Below are 18,051 nucleotides of genomic sequence, written 5' to 3'. Positions count from 1 at the left end.
CCAACTGAGCACGTAGTGTGTGCCAGGCTAAGTGCTTCACTCTGTGTGAGCTATACAAAGGAGTAGATACATCTCTGCTCCTGAGAAGAAAGTCATTTCATTAGGAAGAAAAGAGTTAAGGCAGATTCCAATGATCCCCTATGTGCTAGCATAGGGACATAGGGAACTCTTTCAGAGGCAAAAAAAAAAACAACCAAAAAAAAACCACAAACAAACAAAAACCTAGCTTGATTTGTCCCTGGGTGTATACTGAGTGCTCTAACCCTAGCCCTAGATGTACACTGAGTGCTCCAACCACAGTCTTAGGTGCACATGAGTACTCCAACCCAGCCCTAGGTGTACACATGAGTACTCCAAACTCAAACCTAGGTGTACAATGAGTACTCCAACCACAACTTTAGGTGTACACTGAATGCTCCGACCACAGTCCTAGGTGCACAATGAGTGCTCTAACCCAAGCCCTGGGTGTACACTGAGTGCTCCAAACCCAGCCCTGGGTGTACACTGAGTGCTCCAACCGTGGCCCTAGGTGCACAATTAGTGCTATAACCCCAGCCCTGGGTGTACACTCAATGCTCCAACCCCAGCCCTGGGTCTATACCAAATGCTCCAACCCCAGCCCTAGGTATACACTGAGTGCTCCAACCTCAGCCCTAGGTGCACAATGAGTGTTCCAATCGCAGCCCTAAGTGTACACTGAGTGCTCCAGCCACTGTCCTGGGTGTACACTGAGTGCTCCCACCCCAGCCCTAGGTGTACACTGAGTATACTCCAGCCACAGCCCTAGGTGTACAATGAGCGCTTCAGCTTCAGTCCTAGGTGTATGCTGAGTACTCCAACCCTAGCCCTAAGTGTATTCTGAGTACTCCAATTCCAGTCCTCTCCAAACCCAGCTCTCTACCTGCTTGAGACATGTTTGTCCTGTGAATGATAAAAGCAATTTGAGCAGGAAAGCCCTGAGTACAAAGTCAACTGGCTAATTTTATGGTACAGGCCATATGGTGGAGCAAGAATGAAGGGAGAGAAGTGAGGTGGTGAGATGGTGATTCTGGGTGAATGAGAGTAGCTTGATAGAAGAGGTGTTCTCTTAAGGAGAGTGAGACTTGGATAGGATGCTTCATATCTTTGGTCCATGGCACCAGCAGTCCTTGCAGAAGGGATTCAGTACCCTTCGCTTCCACTGCTCCGAGGGGAGCTATCCCGACTGCTCTGGGCTTCATCTAGCTTTCTATTGGATTACTGCCACTGCCTTGTGACTGCAACCTCCAGTGTCACATTCTACCATTCCAATGTGTACATTGCCACCAGGGTGACCCTTCTGAAAGGCAAACCCAGGCACAGCAGGCTTCTGTTGAGCAACCTCTGTAGGCACGCCTAGGATGAAGTCAAATTCCTTCAAGTGGCATTCTAGATCTTTCTCAGTTTACTTGTCTGGCCTCATTGCCTCCCACTCCTGATCCTGTAGACCCTATGCTCTAGGAAAGCTCCTTTTCACTGTTCCCTGAATACATTATACTCTTTTATGTCTCCAATGCATTTGCACTCATCTTTAAAACCCTTCAAGTTCAAAGGCAATTACCATCTGGTCCTAAAAATGCCCCCACTGTCTTCTCAGGGATTTAAAACATCTAGAAACCCAAAATTATATGTATACATGAAAAAAAGAGACTATGATAACAAAAATAGATATCCAAAAGGACAAAAACTAGAAGGAAATACACAAATTTGAAATTACCCATGTTAAGTAATAGGGTTATGAACAATTTATTTTTCTTCTATAGTTGTTAGTGTTGCTGAAACATATTTTTTAATAATTAAAAAGGACAGGGCAGGCGCAGTGCCTCATGCCTGTAATTCCAGCACTTTGGGAGGCCGAGGCGGGTGGATTACCTGAGGTCAGGAGTTCAAGACCAGCCTGGCCAACATGGTGAAATCCTGTCTCTACTAAAAACACATAGATTAGCCAGGTGTGATGATGGGTGCCTGTAATCCCAGCTACTTGGGAGGCTGAGGCAGGAGAGTCATGGCTTGAACCCAGGAGGCGGAGGTTGCAGTGAGCTGAGATTGTGCCATTGCACTACAGCCTAGGCAAGTGAAACTCCGTCTCAAAAAAAAAAAAAAATGGAAAAAAAGAAAGAAAAAGGATAACGAGCACAACAAGCAATGACATACTAAATGATAGCAAGGACTTAAGTAAAGAGTCCACTTTCAGGACAAGTATTCAAGTGAAAGAACAAAGTAGATTGGATTGACCACAGACACCCTCACAGAAGAGAAGAGTCGTGAGTAAGCAGTGGGATTCAGAGGCAGGGGACAGGGAGTCTTAGCTAGCAGATGGCCTGAACCACGTCACAAAGAATGGAATGAGTGGCTGGCAGACAGACAATCAAGACTGCTGCCTATAAAAGTGAGTCAAGGCCCAGAACAGGCTGGCCCTAGGAGCATAGGCAAATTCATGGAAGTCAGACATCTAGACAAGAGATGATCTGATCATACTTGGTATCTGGAATTGCCACCTGTGTGGTTGGTACATGAGAACACACCTCAGGTGCGAGAGCCTTGGAGCTTCTAAAGGAGCTCACTTTTTCAGAGCTGCACTCTGGAGTCCCAGTCATTTCTACAGGAGCAGACAAGTAGTCCAGGGTTCAGCAAGCCCCGTTCCCCACAAGCAAACAGAGGAGGTCTCAGTCCCTGTATCCCCAAAGGCCAATAAGTAAAAGTGAACAAACCAGTCCCCAAGAAGAAAGACTAAAGCTAGTGCTGTGAGGTTAATATTGGCCAACATGTTTACACTACACAGCTGAATTTTCTTGTTGTATTATAAAAGCAATTGAAAACACAATTTTATACATGGGGATATTAAAAACTAAGGAGGTGTATCCTCTATAGTCCATAAAATGCAACTTAACTCCATTTGTTCTAATGTCTGTGAAAGAACTGATTCCTTTACGCTACATCTCTCTCAATTTCTGTGCTTTGGGTGTGTAAGTCATGCTTAACAAATTAGCATCAATGATGTAAACCAATAATCTGTCTTATTCAGACATCAGGGCCTCTTAAGTCCTTGCACCAGTTCATACCTCCAAACACAAGCAATGAATATGAAGGAAACCTGAAACCTACTCATTTATTTTCTGTTCTCAATCCACTTACCTGGTTTTGAAAAATACCTCCTCACAGTGACATTATTAGGTTTGTAGATCTTATATACAATATGATTTTTTTAAGTTTGCTACTTTGAAAATTTACCTGAATTTCTTAATTTGAAAACTTACCTAAAATCTCTGGAACTAAATGCTTTCTTTATTGTGACTAATACAACAGTAAAAGATGAAACTCTCTCCTGCCTGTTTTCCTGATATTTGGTGAAAACAAGTAGCTGGCACCACAGAGTAACCAACCGTTTCCCTGGGGTCTCTGTACAGGCCTGAGCAGGCTGCAGCCCATTACTGGACTACAGAAAACCCTCCGGGAATCCAGGAGTGACTACCTGCGCTAACTGACCAGAAAAAAGTGGGGGCTTTTTGTCTTTTTTCTTTTACATATTGGCATGGTTTAGCTAATTCAATCTTTGAAACCTTTCCAATGTGCTAAATAATGGATTATTGGAGGGCTTTCTAAGGCCCATTAATGGTTTCTCACTTAAGTCACATGGGGACCATCATTCTGCTAGTCTTCCAAGTAAAAACAAAACACCAGGTCACTTTGGATCTTCCCTCCTCCACACACCCTATAGTCTTACCCTAAATTACCACTATGACAGAACAACCATCATCTGCAAATTTTCCCCACTTCCCAATGCCTACACTATTGTGCAGTGATACTGGTAGCCAAGGGTGTGGACACCAACTTTGAGGACATTGTACTCAGTGAAAGAAGCCAGACACAAAAGGACAAAGAGTGTAGGATTCCATTCACAGGAGGTCCCTAGAGTGGTCAAATCCATAGAGACAGAGAGTAGACTTGTGGGTGCCAGGGGATGGGGGAGAGGTTGGGGAGTTGGTGTTGAATGGGGACAGTGTTTCAATTTGGGGAGATGAACAAGTTCTATGGCTGGATGGTGGTGATGGCTGCCCAACACTGTGAATATGCTGATGTTATTGGACTGTACACTTAAAAAGAGTTAAGATGGTACATTTTATGCTATGTGTATTTTACCAAAATACAAACATTTTTTCCAAAGGGTACAGACAGCAACTAGGTTCACTCTGTGCATGAAACCTGGACCATTGCCCCAACACACCCTTGGCCTGTCTTCTCACTAGTCCCTGAAAAGGCTGTGCTCATTTCTGTCCCTAAGCCTTTGCTCTCCTCTAGCCTGGAATGCCGCTGCCTCTCACTTCCAAGTCTCCAAACACAGCATGCATTTCTCCTTCTTTTGTCCCTGATATCACTTCGTGTTTAAACTTCTGATATAGGCAGTTAATTTTGCAGTTTCTTGTCATTTCATCATTTTATGCTCATGGCTTGTCCCACACCCCCTGCCTGAAAACACCCTAAGTTCCCTGATGGCCCCGGGCCAGTCTCACACTTCGCATAATAGAAAACGTTGAAGCACGGAGCAGCTCTCAAAGGTGTGATGAATGATCAAATGGCAGGTGGAAAGGAGAAACTTTCAGCCGGATGTTCTATTGTACCCACCTTCCTCTGAGATGGGGAACGGATGGAAGTGAGGGACTTGAGGCTTAAGCTCCTGGGGAGAAACTATAATAGCTCAGCAGACACTCCAGGGCAGGGGAGGGCTGTGCATCCCCTAAGAGTTGAAGGAGTCCTTCAGGAGGAAAACCAAACCGCAGCTCACCCCTGAACAGACTGTCAGCCCATCAGCCTTCCTTCTTCTGGGGAATGGTGGAATCCTTTTGGGGAATGGTGGAACACTGGGAGGGCAGTGCTGGAAGAGGAAGAAGAAACCATGAGCGATGAGTTATTGCAAAAAAAGAAGGTAAACTAACGAATCGGTAACTGTTTATACTGATCAGTCATTGAAATGATAACACTTTTGGATATGTCGAGTTAAATAAAACACATCGTTAAAATTATTTTCACCAGTTGCCTTTAAATAAGGCAAAATTCTTCTAAATAAGGCTACTAGAAGATTTTGAAAACACATAAATATCTTGCATAATGTTTCTATTGGACAGTGCAGCCCCTGAGGGGACACTGCCCAGTACAACACACCGTGGCAGCCTGACATCCCCAAAGAAAACAACGCCTTCTTCTCCCCAACCCACACTCCTCCAGAGGGACTTGACTTCAATGAGTTGAAGACTGTGCCGCAGGCAACCAGCTGTGTCAAGGACCAACGGAGAACAAGCTCACACTTATTCAGCCCAGGAGGACCCTGAGTCTGGGAAGCATGGCGTGCCACATCGGGTTGTCCCTCAGAAAAACCCTGCTAGCTGGGAAGGAGCCACCTGCACCTGTGAGGCTGCAGAGGGCAGGCTAGGGGCAGGGCAGGTTGTACGTGCATGTGCATGAGTGTGTGTGCGTGCATGCGTGTGTGTGTGTGTGTGTGTGTGTTTCGGTGTGTGGGGGGGTGGGGCACAGCCAGACGGAAGCTGAGGAAGTACTGCTCCCCCCGCCCCAGGTAGGGGCAGCCAGCCAGGGAATGGCAGGGTCATATGGCAGGAGGCAGGTGCTAGCCTGGCAGCCCAAGGGCCTGTCGTGGGCTCTGGGCAGGGCAGAGAGCCGTCGGGAGCAGAATCAAAGAGGGCACTGGAGGAAGAAGCTTCTGAGCAGTCAGAGCAGGCCGCGGCCGGTGGGGAGCTGGCCCGAAGCCACAGATTGGGACGCTTTGGCCCTGCCTGAGGTAGGACGGTAGGGAGGAGCCCCAGGCTCTCCCTGGAGGACACAAGAGGGCCTCCGTTGGCTGTGCAGAGCCTGGGCCCTCGGACATTGTGGTGCACAGCAAAGAAGCCCTTCCTGGTTCAAGAGCAGACAATGCTCCCACTCAACTTGTGGAGGCTGTAAGGGACACGTCCGAGGTCAGCCAGCTGGGAGGCAACCAGGTGGGGAGAAACACACACGGAGACCTCCTCTGCGTCCAGGCCTGTGTTGGAGGCACTCAGCAAGGCTGGCCGTCCTTGGGACTTGTTTCTCAAGAGCCAGTACTACAGCAGGTGCTCTACGGAGGCGTCTGGTCACCAAGCAACCCAGAGCCTTCTGTGAATCTTGATTGCAGCATCTCCAATCAAGTGCCACCTCACAGTACAGTGCTTCCGTGTTTATCCCTTCAGGTGTCCAACATCTGCTGGGCACGCTGGCTCTGTGCAGTGCCTTCTGCTGGCAATCGGGGGGACCAAGCCAAAAAGATGGAAGCCTCTGGGAGTCAAACCAAGCAGGGACCACCTATACAATTCCTTTACCTTTACCAGGGAGTCTGCCTGCCCACAGGGCAGGGCTGGGTGCTGCGGGGCAGGGTGGGGAGGGACGGGAAGATGGAGAGTGGCAGGCTGGCGGGAGGGAGGAAGAGGGCAGAGCGAATGTCTACCTGGGTGTCACACAGGCCACTCGAATGTGACCACGGCCACAGGAACTCATCCCCATGCCCGTCACCCCTCTTTCCACAAAAGGCAAGAGGAAAGACAACTGCCAGCATGATCCCCATGTCAGACAAGGGTCCTGCCTTCCACCCAGTCCACACACAACAAGGAACCGGGGACCCTGCCTGAGCCCTCCCCGGGCCTTCTCCTTCTCTAGAGCCTGTATCTTCTGCTTTCCCTTAGACCCTCCTTGCCCAGCCCCGGGGTCGGGGGGGCCTGGACTTGGGCTGCAGCCCCCTCGCTGCTCCAGGCTTCCCTTCCTGCTGATTAGTTCCCCCACACGGCTGGCCGGCCGGTCTCAGCATCACCACCTCCTGGCTTCAAACCCATCGGGGCTCCCCACAGCCCTCAGGATAAGGTCCCGGTATCCTGGCAGGCTGGAGCAGGCTGACAGATTCAGGCACTTGCTGGAAAGAAGGCACCGAGAGCCTCCTCTGGGCCACACTCTGTTCTAGGTGCTGGGGATCTCAGGGTAGGAAACGCTGTACTACGGTTTGAACGTTGTGTCCCTGACAAAATTCATGTTGAAAGTTAGTCTCTAACGCAGCAGTGTTAAGGGGTGAGACCTTTAGGAGGCAATGAGACCATGGGGGCAGAGCCCTCAGGGATGAGAGGAGTCCCTTGTAAAAGGCTGGAAAGCACTAGGTAGGCCCCCTTTTTGCCCTTCCCTCCCCACGACCATGTGAGGACGCAGGCACAAGACACCATCTTGGAAGGAGAGACTGAGGCCCCACCAGATGCTGAACCTACTGGTGCCTTGATCTTGGGCTTCCCAGCCTCCGGAATTGGGAACAAGAAATTTCTGTTCTTTTGTAAGTTTCCCAGTCTCCAGTGCCTTGACTTTGAGCTTCCCAGCCCCCAGAATTGGGAGCAATACATTTCTGTTCTTTGTAAGTTACCCAGTCTCAGGTATCTTGCTATAGCACTGCAAATGGGCTAGACACACAGGCAAGTCCACCCCACCTTCTGGGGCTCTAGCTTGCCATCTGGGGAGGGAGCCCCTGATACCCAAAAGCAAAGACTCAGACCAGCATTTCTCACGTGCCGACACATGTACTGATGCCGCCAATAAGAATATAAACCGAGGGCACGTGATTTGTGTGTCCCAGCAGAGGGGGCCTATGGGAGGAGGGGACAGTTCAGCTGAGACATGAAGGAGGAGGAGGTGCAGGAGGAGGGGGAGGAGGAGGAAGTGGAGGAGGAGGGGGAGGAGGAGGAATAGGAATAGGAGGAGGAGGAGGAGGAGGAGGAGGAGGAGGAGGAGGGAGAGGAAGAGCAGGAGGCAGCTGCTGCCACAGAAGGTTCTTGGGCCTGGATGGCTCACACAGAGGAAGGAGGGATGGCAAAGGCCGAAGGTGGGAACAAGCCCCGTGCCGCGGGGCCAGCTGAACAGGCCAGATCGGCAGGAGTGTGGTGAGAGGAGCTGGGGGCACGGCAACATGGGGTGGATTTCGGGGAAGGAAGGAGAGCATCAGAGGAAGCCAGATCCCCAGGAGCAGCGTGGGGGTGCTCTTGACCAGGATGGGGACTTTGAGATTACTCTAAGGAGATGGGGTGCCACAGGGAGGAGCAGGGTCTGGTGGTGTTGCAAAAAGATCACCCTGGCTGCTGAGGGGGTGTTGGTGGAGCAGGGAGGAAGCGGAGTGGAGGCACGGAGAACAGGAGACAGGGCGGGCCAAGGACCACGGAGATGAGAAGGGTAGCAGTCTTGGACCAGAGTCAACAAAATCCAATGATGGGTTAGATTGATTGGGAGTGAGGAACAAAGGAGAGGGGAGAGGACCCTGGCTGCTTTGTTTGAGTCACCGGGTAGAAGGCAGAGCCCTTTGCACAGACGGGGAAGCCTGGGGACAGTGTAGGCATGGTGAAGGGGACGAAGCCCTCTGGTTTGAACATCTTAGCTCTGAAACGTCTGTGGGGCATCCATGTGGGCAGACGGATGGGTACGTGCGGAGCTTGGAAGAGCGGTCACGTCCAGAGACAGAGTATTCATCGGAGGTGCCGTATGTCCCAGGGTTGAGGCTGGGAGCCCACCCCCACCACGCTTAGATCCAGCAAAGTAGGAGGAGGAGGAGGAAGGTCCAAGGGCAGAGAGGCAGGTAGAGAGGGAGGAGGTCAGCCCAAAAGTGGGGTGGGGGAGACGAAGAAGCTGAGAAAGGAAATGGTTTTGAGAAGGAAGGAGAGTCAACTGTGTTGAGAGGTGGAGACAATGGGGACAGAGCACTGACGAAAGACAGTTGAGGTGTCACAGCCCAGCCTTGGCCGGGGTTGGCCGGGGGCAATGGGCGTCCTGGAGCGTCCTGGACTTGGGGTCAGCAGGTGCAGAAGGAAGGAGAGTGGGAAGAGACAAGGCCGAAAACAGAGGAAATTAGTTGCGAGCCGGCCTGTGGGCCGACTGGGCCAGTTGGAGACACCAGACCCACAGATGTTCCCAGGGTGGGGGGCGGCCAAGGCGGGGGTGGGGGTCGGTGCCCTTTCTGAAGAAGGACTCCAGAAAAATCACGGCTGAAAACAAGAGAGAGGACAATATGTGGTATAAGCCGTGACAAGTCTAACACTAAAGGTTCAATAGACAGACACTCTCACAGCAGAGGTAAAGAGCAGCAGTTTGCCTGAATGAGAACAAGCAGTCTTGGCGCTCAAGGGGGAGAAGCGGTGGGGGGCGGGAGTCGGGGAGGACTGGACACACGAGGCCAACCAGGGAGGCTGGTTTGTGACAGAAGACATGTGTTTCTTCGCTGACCCCACGTTTACTACCTGGGAGGTAGAAAAGCCTGGGGAGCAAGACCATGCCAACCTAAGTACCACACAGAGAGGGAGCCTCCCTATGAGAAAATGGTATCTTTTCAGAAATAGGCCTTGCAGCGGGGACGCGTGCGCCCTAGTGAACTATGTGCATATTCAGGCAGGGGAAGGCAGACAAAGGTTCTCCAGGAAAAGTGAAGAGGATTACATAATTGTTTTGAGATAATGATCTTTGGCTACAAGGATGAATAACAAGGGTAGCATTGGTCAGGCGCTTGGACAGGAAGTTGCTGGGCAGGTGTCCTCGCAGAAGTATTATTTGTGTCAGGTTGCAACAGCCTTTGTGCGAATTTGTGGGTTTTGCAGTCTTCTGTGATAGCTTTTGTTATCAGGCATTCGTGCATGGGAACCCTGCCTAGGTGGCCCTCCACAGCTCTATTTGTCAGGTTTTTCGATTTTTGTTTGCTTGAACAGCAAGTGACTCCATCTTGATTCTGAAACCTTTCACAACCATACGGGCAAGCCAAAGTCTAACTGTGAGGCCCACTCCAATGCGACCTGCTTCTGGGCAACGTGATGGACTGGCCATGGCTTATATCACAAAAGGAGAAAGCCTTCGATCTTGACGCTAGGAACTTTCTCCTGGAAACGGGCCGATGACGCCTGTCATCTGCGAGATGAGGAGGAAAGGAGCAAAGGAGATGCACAGAAGAGGAACCACGAACAGCCAGTGAGAGGATGCACGACCTCGCCACCGCTCGGGGAAACGCAAGGCACACAGCGATGAGGTGGTGTCTCTCCCCGTGGGATGGGCAAGCGGGCGAGGCTGGACGAGACCAAAGGCTGCTCGGGCTGTAGGAACCCAGGACCGCTCCCACGCTGCCAGTGCGAGGGAACATGGGGTCAGCCACGCACCGGAGGTCACAGATGAGCAATGCTTGGTTGTGGCATTGATGGGCACAGCCCAAGTCCCAGCAGAGCCACTGCCTGCTGTGCACCCCAGAGTCTTTCTGGCTGACGGTGGTGGCTCAGACAGGCATGCGGGATGCCACTGGCAGCAGTGTCTGCAACAGCCAAACAGTGGGAAGGACCGGAATGTCCATCCCCAGGGTCATAGACAAATACTCTGGGGCTGTGATTCAGCAAGGAGCTTGGGCGAGCTGGACGCTTGGGGGAGACCTTGGCCAGCAAGTTGCCAAACAGGAGGTCAGGCAAGGAAAGAGAAGGGGATGAGGGAACGACACCCAGAGGTGTGACCCCGTGGGAACCTGTTTGCCACCTGCCTGGTGGAGATGCTGTTCACATGGCCGCAGCTTCCCGTGATGGGTCAGGTGCAGGGTGGTCAGATCCACAGGCGCAGAATCTCTGTTTTGAGCGGAGGCTGCTCTGCCCTGGTGCAGTGTCTAGCCCCGGCAGCAGAGGACTGGGGAAGGACCTATGGAAGGCTGACTCAGGCCCTGACGGACGGAGGTCTCCAGGGAGGTACGACACCCATGCTGCCCTCAGGGCCAAGAGAGCAATGTCCCAGAGCCCATCAGGCTGGTGAGGGCACAGGGGGCAGGGGACAAATTGAGTAGCCCACTCCCCGCGGACTACCTTTCCAGGCACACACTCAGGCAGAGACCCAGACTCGGGACTTGCGGCTGCAAAACGGACAAGGCCCGGGCATACTTGGGTGCTGGGTCACCCTCCTAGGTGCTGGCTCCTGGCACCAGGGCAACGAAGTGCTTCGGCCGGAGGGCTGCGGGTCCCTGGAGGGGGATGGGCAGCGGGGAGATGGCAGACCCTCCGTAGGATGGTGTGCGTGAGCTGCGTCAGCGCCTGGGGCATCTCCTCCACGGAATGGCACCCGCACCAGGTGCCCCTGGCCTCGCCTGGCCTTGCCAGCCAGAGGACCAGTCCTGGACGGGGAGGGGGAAGACAAGAGCAGGTGAACAGGCCCCAGAACCCGGCTCCCTGACCCTGGCCAGAACGCAGAGCTGCCGGGCGCACCTCAGACCACTCCCTGACCCTCTGGTGGGCACGTCGCGGTGCAGACCCCTCGCCCCTCTGGCGCCTCCGGGGCACGTGCGGAAGGGGCAGAGGCCTGGACCAGGAACCGCTGCGGTGAGAGCCAAAGGCGCGGGGACCTGCGGCCCACAGACCTTTGGACACCCAGGTGGGGGTGGGGGCGGGCTGGCGCCTGTGTTCCCGGGACCCGTGGCGCGAGGGGAGTGGGGGTGGGGCTAGGGGGGAATAGGAGCAGGTGACGTCACCCGGGGTCCTGGGGCGCTCGGGAAGGCGGCGAGAGCCAGGCCACGTGACCCGCCCGCGGCAACCGCCCTGCGCTCTCCAGGGCGCCCGCGACGCGGAGGGGGCCCGCGACGCGGAGGGGGCCCGCGAGGCGGAGGGGGCCCGCGCTGCACCTCCGCCGCACCGCGGCCGCGTGACCGCACTGCAGAGAGCGGCTGCGAGCAGGCGCTGGCGCACTGGCCCAAGCGCCGAGCGAGCGAGGGAGAGGCACAGTCAGAGGGAACGCCCGCGCGGGGAGCCAGGGGCGGCCGACCCCGCCGCCGACGCGCCCTGTGGGGACCCGGACCAGGAGGGACCCTGCCCCGGGAAAAGGTATCAGACCCACTCGGGGAGGGGGACGCTGGGTCCCAGGAGACTCCGCCGCCCCTCGCCTGTCCGCCCTAACAGAACTGAAGCAGCCTGCGGGGCAGGGGTCCGGGGCCCGGGGGCGGCGCGGGGATGAGGCCAAGACCCGCAGGGACCACCCCCCCGGGGGGGGCGGGGCGGGACAGGGGCGGGGCCTGGCTGCAGAGGCACGGCCAGGGGAGGAGGGCGGCTGGGGGTGGGAGTGGACGTGGACGTGGGGAGGGGTGGGCATTAACCTCGCTCTCGCCCGCTCGCATTCACAGGCTGTGGAGACCTGGGCTCCCACCCCAATTCATCCCCCCACACCCCCGCCGCCCCGTGCCACCCTGGTCCGCGCTGGGAACCCTATCCTGCCCCTCTTGTCGGCCCGGCACTGGCCAGAATTGCGGGCATGGCGGTGACGATGCTGCAGGACTGGTGCAGGTGGATGGGGGTCAACGTTCGCAGGGGCCTGCTCATCCTGGGCATCCCGGAGGACTGTGATGATGCCGAATTCCAAGAGTCCCTCGAGGCTGCCCTGAGGCCTATGGGACACTTTACAGTGCTAGGCAAAGTGTTTCGAGAGGAGGATAATGCCACCGCGGCCCTGGTCGAGCTCGACCGGGAAGTCAACTATGCTTTGGTCCCCAGGGAAATCCCCGGCACTGGGGGCCCGTGGAACGTGGTCTTTGTGCCCCGTTGCTCAGGCGAGGAGTTTCTCGGTCTCGGTCGTGTGTTCCACTTCCCGGAACAAGAGGGGCAGATGGTGGAGAGCGTGGCCGGCGCCCTGGGCGTGGGGCTGCGCAGGGTGTGCTGGCTCCGATCCATCGGTCAGGCGGTCCAGCCCTGGGTGGAGACCCTGAGGTACCAGAGCCTGGGCGTGTTTTCCGGGAGGGACCAGCCAGCCCCAGGGGAGGAGTCCTTTGAGGTCTGGCTAGACCACACCACCGACATGCTGCATGTGTGGCAGGGGGTCTCGGAAAGGGAGAGGAGGAGGAGGCTGCTGGAAGGCTTGCGTGGGACCGCCCTGCAGCTCGTGCACGCGCTCCTGGCGGAGAACCCCGCCAGGACGGCGCAGGACTGTCTGGCGGCCCTGGTCCAGGTGTTTGGAGACAACGAGTCCCAGGCGACCATCCGGGTGAAGTGTCTGACCGCTCAGCAGCAGTCAGGCGAGCGTCTCTCAGCTTTCGTGTTGCGGCTGGAAGTGCTGCTGCAGAAGGCCATGGAGAAGGAGGCCCTGGCCAGAGCATCCGCCGACCGCGTGCGCCTGAGGCAGATGCTCACCAGGGCCCACCTTACTGAGCCTCTGGACGAAGCACTAAGGAAGCTGAGAATGGCCGGGAGGTCTCCAAGTTTCCTGGAGATGCTGGGGCTCGTTCGGGAGTCTGAGGCATGGGAGGCCAGTCTAGCCAGGAGCGTGAGAGCCCAGACACAGGAAGGGGCCGGTGCCCGGGCTGGTGCCCAGGCCGTTGCCAGAGCCAGCACTAAAGTAGAGGCGGTCCCAGGAGGTCCTGGCCGGGAGCCAGAGGGCCTCCTCCAGGCAGGAGGCCAGGAGGCTGAGGAGCTCCTCCAGGAGGGGCTCAAGCCGGTCCTGGAGGAATGTGATAACTAGGTTGGGGCTGGGGAGGCAGCCCAGCGCGAGTCCTCCCCGGGCAAATAGGCTCCGAGGGCCCCGGGGCCTCCTCTTCTCATTTGATACCAAATGGGGTGGGGGGAGGCACCCCTCCAGTGCCAGGGGCACATGCTGTGAACTTCCCGGGAGCCCAGGTTCTGCTCGCTGCTATCCCACATCGTGAGCACCACCTCTGCTTTCCTGGCGTAGATCTAGGCCAGGGGCTGCTGCTTTTTGTGGAGCCGTGTGTGTTCTTCTCTGAGCAGCTCCTCCCCAGAGGGCCCCAGCGCAGTCCCGGGAGATGGCGGGAAGAAGGCACTAGGGCACAGTGGACACTCATCCCCTGACCGCGATGGTGACCGTGACTGCGGGAGAAAGAACAGGACCCGGGATGGAGTGGGGCTGTCTGAGGCTCCCCAGGGAGCTTTGTGCTTTGGTGTTCCACCCCTGTTGTTACTTGTTACTCAGTTTCCTAGACCTGGGGTGGGTGTTCCCCCAGGAGGAGGGGAGCCCAGACCTGTGTCCTATGGTGGCCGTTTGCAGCTTCTGTGTTGTGATTCCCTTCTCTTCAACGGTTTCAGTACGTATTTCTCTTCAATAAATTTCATTCAGTGTTCCAGCCGGCCTCGCCTCTGCTGTGGGAAACTGCATAGGGTGCGGGGTGCAGTGTTGGCTGGGGACAAGGTGGGGTAAGGTGCCACAGTGGCCGGGCTAACATCGGGGTGTGTGGGGGGCTTGGTCCCCGAGGATCTGTGTGGTCCCCTGGGCTGCACGGTATGGCATGGTGGTCTTGAGCAGGGGCTGATTGGGTTCCCAGGGCACTCTGATCACCTCCCAGGAGTAGGTGGTTTGGAGGTTGCAGACAGGCAGAGGGACAGTAGGCTAGTTCCTGGTATCCAGGATCCCTGGCAGCACTGCGGGGTGGGGGTGGGGGGGGTGGGGGGGGCGGCACTCAGGACTTTCAGAAGGGTCAGAGTGGCCACATGTGTAACCTCAGGCTGGAAGCCAAGGTCAGGGAACAGCCCCAGGAGGGCCTAGGCATGAAGTCAGAGGCCCTCACAGGAGCCATGTGGAGGACTCGGCGGGTGGGGGACCCCTCTTGGGAGACCCAGGCAGCTGACACCCTTGAGAGGGCCTCTTTCCCCCTGTCTCTCCCAACCCAGGACAAGGAGTGGGGGGCAGACATCTTCAGGTGCCCCCACCCAGGCCGCGGCTGGCTGCTCAAGGCTCCCTCCAGGCCGCCCCCCCGCCAGAGGCAGGAGGGTTTGGGGGGAGCTGGGTGCAGCACTGGGTGAACTGGAGGGGCACCTGCTCCCACCCCATTTGGTATCAAATGTGGTTATCTGGGTCACCGGGAAGGTGGTGGTGGACAGGGCCCCTTGGGGGGAAGTGGGGGGCCCCGATCCCGATGTGGGGTGAGGGACCAGCCCTGGCCCCGCCTCCACCTGTCTCCGGGGCGCTGCTGCCTGAGAGGAGAGGAGGAGGCCCCGGGGCCCTCGGAGCCTATTTGTCCGGGGAGGACTCGCGCTGGGCTGCCTCCCCAGCCCCAACCTAGTTATCACATTCCTCCAGGACCGGCTTGAGCCCCTCCTGGAGGAGCTCCTCAGCCTCCTGGCCTCCTGCCTGGAGGAGGCCCTCTGGCTCCCGGCCAGGACCTCCTGGGACCGCCTCTACTTTAGTGCTGGCTCTGGCAACGGCCTGGGCACCAGCCCGGGCACCGGCCCCTTCCTGTGTCTGGGCTCTCACGCTCCTGGCTAGACTGGCCTCCCATGCCTCAGACTCCCGAACGAGCCCCAGCATCTCCAGGAAACTTGGAGACCTCCCGGCCATTCTCAGCTTCCTTAGTGCTTCGTCCAGAGGCTCAGTAAGGTGGGCCCTGGTGAGCATCTGCCTCAGGCGCACGCGGTCGGCGGATGCTCTGGCCAGGGCCTCCTTCTCCATGGCCTTCTGCAGCAGCACTTCCAGCCGCAACACGAAAGCTGAGAGACGCTCGCCTGACTGCTGCTGAGCGGTCAGACACTTCACCCGGATGGTCGCCTGGGACTCGTTGTCTCCAAACACCTGGACCAGGGCCGCCAGACAGTCCTGCGCCGTCCTGGCGGGGTTCTCCGCCAGGAGCGCGTGCACGAGCTGCAGGGCGGTCCCACGCAAGCCTTCCAGCAGCCTCCTCCTCCTCTCCCTTTCCGAGACCCCCTGCCACACATGCAGCATGTCGGTGGTGTGGTCTAGCCAGACCTCAAAGGACTCCTCCCCTGGGGCTGGCTGGTCCCTCCCGGAAAACACGCCCAGGCTCTGGTACCTCAGGGTCTCCACCCAGGGCTGGACCGCCTGACCGATGGATCGGAGCCAGCACACCCTGCGCAGCCCCACGCCCAGGGCGCCGGCCACGCTCTCCACCATCTGCCCCTCTTGTTCCGGGAAGTGGAACACACGACCGAGACCGAGAAACTCCTCGCCTGAGCAACGGGGCACAAAGACCACGTTCCACGGGCCCCCAGTGCCGGGGATTTCCCTGGGGACCAAAGCATAGTTGACTTCCCGGTCGAGCTCGACCAGGGCCGCGGTGGCATTATCCTCCTCTCGAAACACTTTGCCTAGCACTGTAAAGTGTCCCATAGGCCTCAGGGCAGCCTCGAGGGACTCTTGGAATTCGGCATCATCACAGTCCTCCGGGATGCCCAGGATGAGCAGGCCCCTGCGAACGTTGACCCCCATCCACCTGCACCAGTCCTGCAGCATCGTCACCGCCATGCCCGCAATTCTGGCCAGTGCCGGGCCGACAAGAGGGGCAGGATAGGGTTCCCAGCGCGGACCAGGGTGGCACGGGGCGGCGGGGGTGTGGGGGGATGAATTGGGGTGGGAGCCCAGGTCTCCACAGCCTGTGAATGCGAGCGGGCGAGAGCGAGGTTAATGCCCACCCCTCCCCACGTCCACGTCCACTCCCACCCCCAGCCGCCCTCCTCCCCTGGCCGTGCCTCTGCAGCCAGGCCCCGCCCCTGTCCCGCCCCGCCCCCCCCGGGGGGGTGGTCCCTGCGGGTCTTGGCCTCATCCCCGCGCCGCCCCCGGGCCCCGGACCCCTGCCCCGCAGGCTGCTTCAGTTCTGTTAGGGCGGACAGGCGAGGGGCGGCGGAGTCTCCTGGGACCCAGCGTCCCCCTCCCCGAGTGGGTCTGATACCTTTTCCCGGGGCAGGGTCCCTCCTGGTCCGGGTCCCCACAGGGCGCGTCGGCGGCGGGGTCGGCCGCCCCTGGCTCCCCGCGCGGGCGTTCCCTCTGACTGTGCCTCTCCCTCGCTCGCTCGGCGCTTGGGCCAGTGCGCCAGCGCCTGCTCGCAGCCGCTCTCTGCAGTGCGGTCACGCGGCCGCGGTGCGGCGGAGGTGCAGCGCGGGCCCCCTCCGCCTCGCGGGCCCCCTCCGCGTCGCGGGCCCCCTCCGCGTCGCGGGCGCCCTGGAGAGCGCAGGGCGGTTGCCGCGGGCGGGTCACGTGGCCTGGCTCTCGCCGCCTTCCCGAGCGCCCCAGGACCCCGGGTGACGTCACCTGCTCCTATTCCCCCCTAGCCCCACCCCCACTCCCCTCGCGCCACGGGTCCCGGGAACACAGGCGCCAGCCCGCCCCCACCCCCACCTGGGTGTCCAAAGGTCTGTGGGCCGCAGGTCCCCGCGCCTTTGGCTCTCACCGCAGCGGTTCCTGGTCCAGGCCTCTGCCCCTTCCGCACGTGCCCCGGAGGCGCCAGAGGGGCGAGGGGTCTGCACCGCGACGTGCCCACCAGAGGGTCAGGGAGTGGTCTGAGGTGCGCCCGGCAGCTCTGCGTTCTGGCCAGGGTCAGGGAGCCGGGTTCTGGGGCCTGTTCACCTGCTCTTGTCTTCCCCCTCCCCGTCCAGGACTGGTCCTCTGGCTGGCAAGGCCAGGCGAGGCCAGGGGCACCTGGTGCGGGTGCCATTCCGTGGAGGAGATGCCCCAGGCGCTGACGCAGCTCACGCACACCATCCTACGGAGGGTCTGCCATCTCCCCGCTGCCCATCCCCCTCCAGGGACCCGCAGCCCTCCGGCCGAAGCACTTCGTTGCCCTGGTGCCAGGAGCCAGCACCTAGGAGGGTGACCCAGCACCCAAGTATGCCCGGGCCTTGTCCGTTTTGCAGCCGCAAGTCCCGAGTCTGGGTCTCTGCCTGAGTGTGTGCCTGGAAAGGTAGTCCGCGGGGAGTGGGCTACTCAATTTGTCCCCTGCCCCCTGTGCCCTCACCAGCCTGATGGGCTCTGGGACATTGCTCTCTTGGCCCTGAGGGCAGCATGGGTGTCGTACCTCCCTGGAGACCTCCGTCCGTCAGGGCCTGAGTCAGCCTTCCATAGGTCCTTCCCCAGTCCTCTGCTGCCGGGGCTAGACACTGCACCAGGGCAGAGCAGCCTCCGCTCAAAACAGAGATTCTGCGCCTGTGGATCTGACCACCCTGCACCTGACCCATCACGGGAAGCTGCGGCCATGTGAACAGCATCTCCACCAGGCAGGTGGCAAACAGGTTCCCACGGGGTCACACCTCTGGG

General features: G+C 57.9%; 2 protein-coding genes across 2 annotated transcripts; one reads left to right on the top strand and one right to left on the bottom strand.

Moving 5' to 3' along the window:
* The first annotated feature begins 11,738 nt into the window (after positions 1 to 11,738).
* On the top strand, positions 11,739 to 14,373 carry LOC129024608 (paraneoplastic antigen-like protein 6B). The gene is made up of 2 exons (XM_054471770.2): positions 11,739 to 11,891; positions 12,188 to 14,373. The coding sequence occupies exon 2, from the start codon at positions 12,316 to 12,318 to the stop codon at positions 13,513 to 13,515; it is 1,200 nt and encodes a 399-aa protein (XP_054327745.1). The 5' UTR covers positions 11,739 to 11,891; positions 12,188 to 12,315; the 3' UTR covers positions 13,516 to 14,373.
* A 673-nt stretch (positions 14,374 to 15,046) lies between these two features.
* On the bottom strand, positions 15,047 to 16,843 carry PNMA6A (PNMA family member 6A). Its single transcript, XM_054471937.2, has 2 exons — positions 16,691 to 16,843; positions 15,047 to 16,394 (listed from the first exon to the last, which is right to left on the bottom strand). The coding sequence occupies exon 2, from the start codon at positions 16,264 to 16,266 to the stop codon at positions 15,067 to 15,069; it is 1,200 nt and encodes a 399-aa protein (XP_054327912.1). The 5' UTR covers positions 16,267 to 16,394; positions 16,691 to 16,843; the 3' UTR covers positions 15,047 to 15,066.
* Positions 16,844 to 18,051: the final 1,208 nt, after the last annotated feature.

Source organism: Pongo pygmaeus, chromosome X (assembly GCF_028885625.2).
Source record: "Pongo pygmaeus isolate AG05252 chromosome X, NHGRI_mPonPyg2-v2.0_pri, whole genome shotgun sequence".
Classification (NCBI taxonomy): Eukaryota; Metazoa; Chordata; class Mammalia; order Primates; family Hominidae; genus Pongo; species Pongo pygmaeus.
The sequence above is the reverse complement of the archived record's forward strand: the minus strand, read 5'-3'. Positions and strand labels throughout refer to the sequence as shown.

What these genes read in the sequence shown, in the direction of transcription:
- LOC129024608 (XM_054471770.2), top strand. Translation starts at nt 12,316, where the DNA reads ATGGCGGTGACGATGCTGCAGGACTGGTGCAGGTGGATGGGGGTCAAC.
- PNMA6A (XM_054471937.2), bottom strand. Translation starts at nt 16,266, where the DNA reads ATGGCGGTGACGATGCTGCAGGACTGGTGCAGGTGGATGGGGGTCAAC.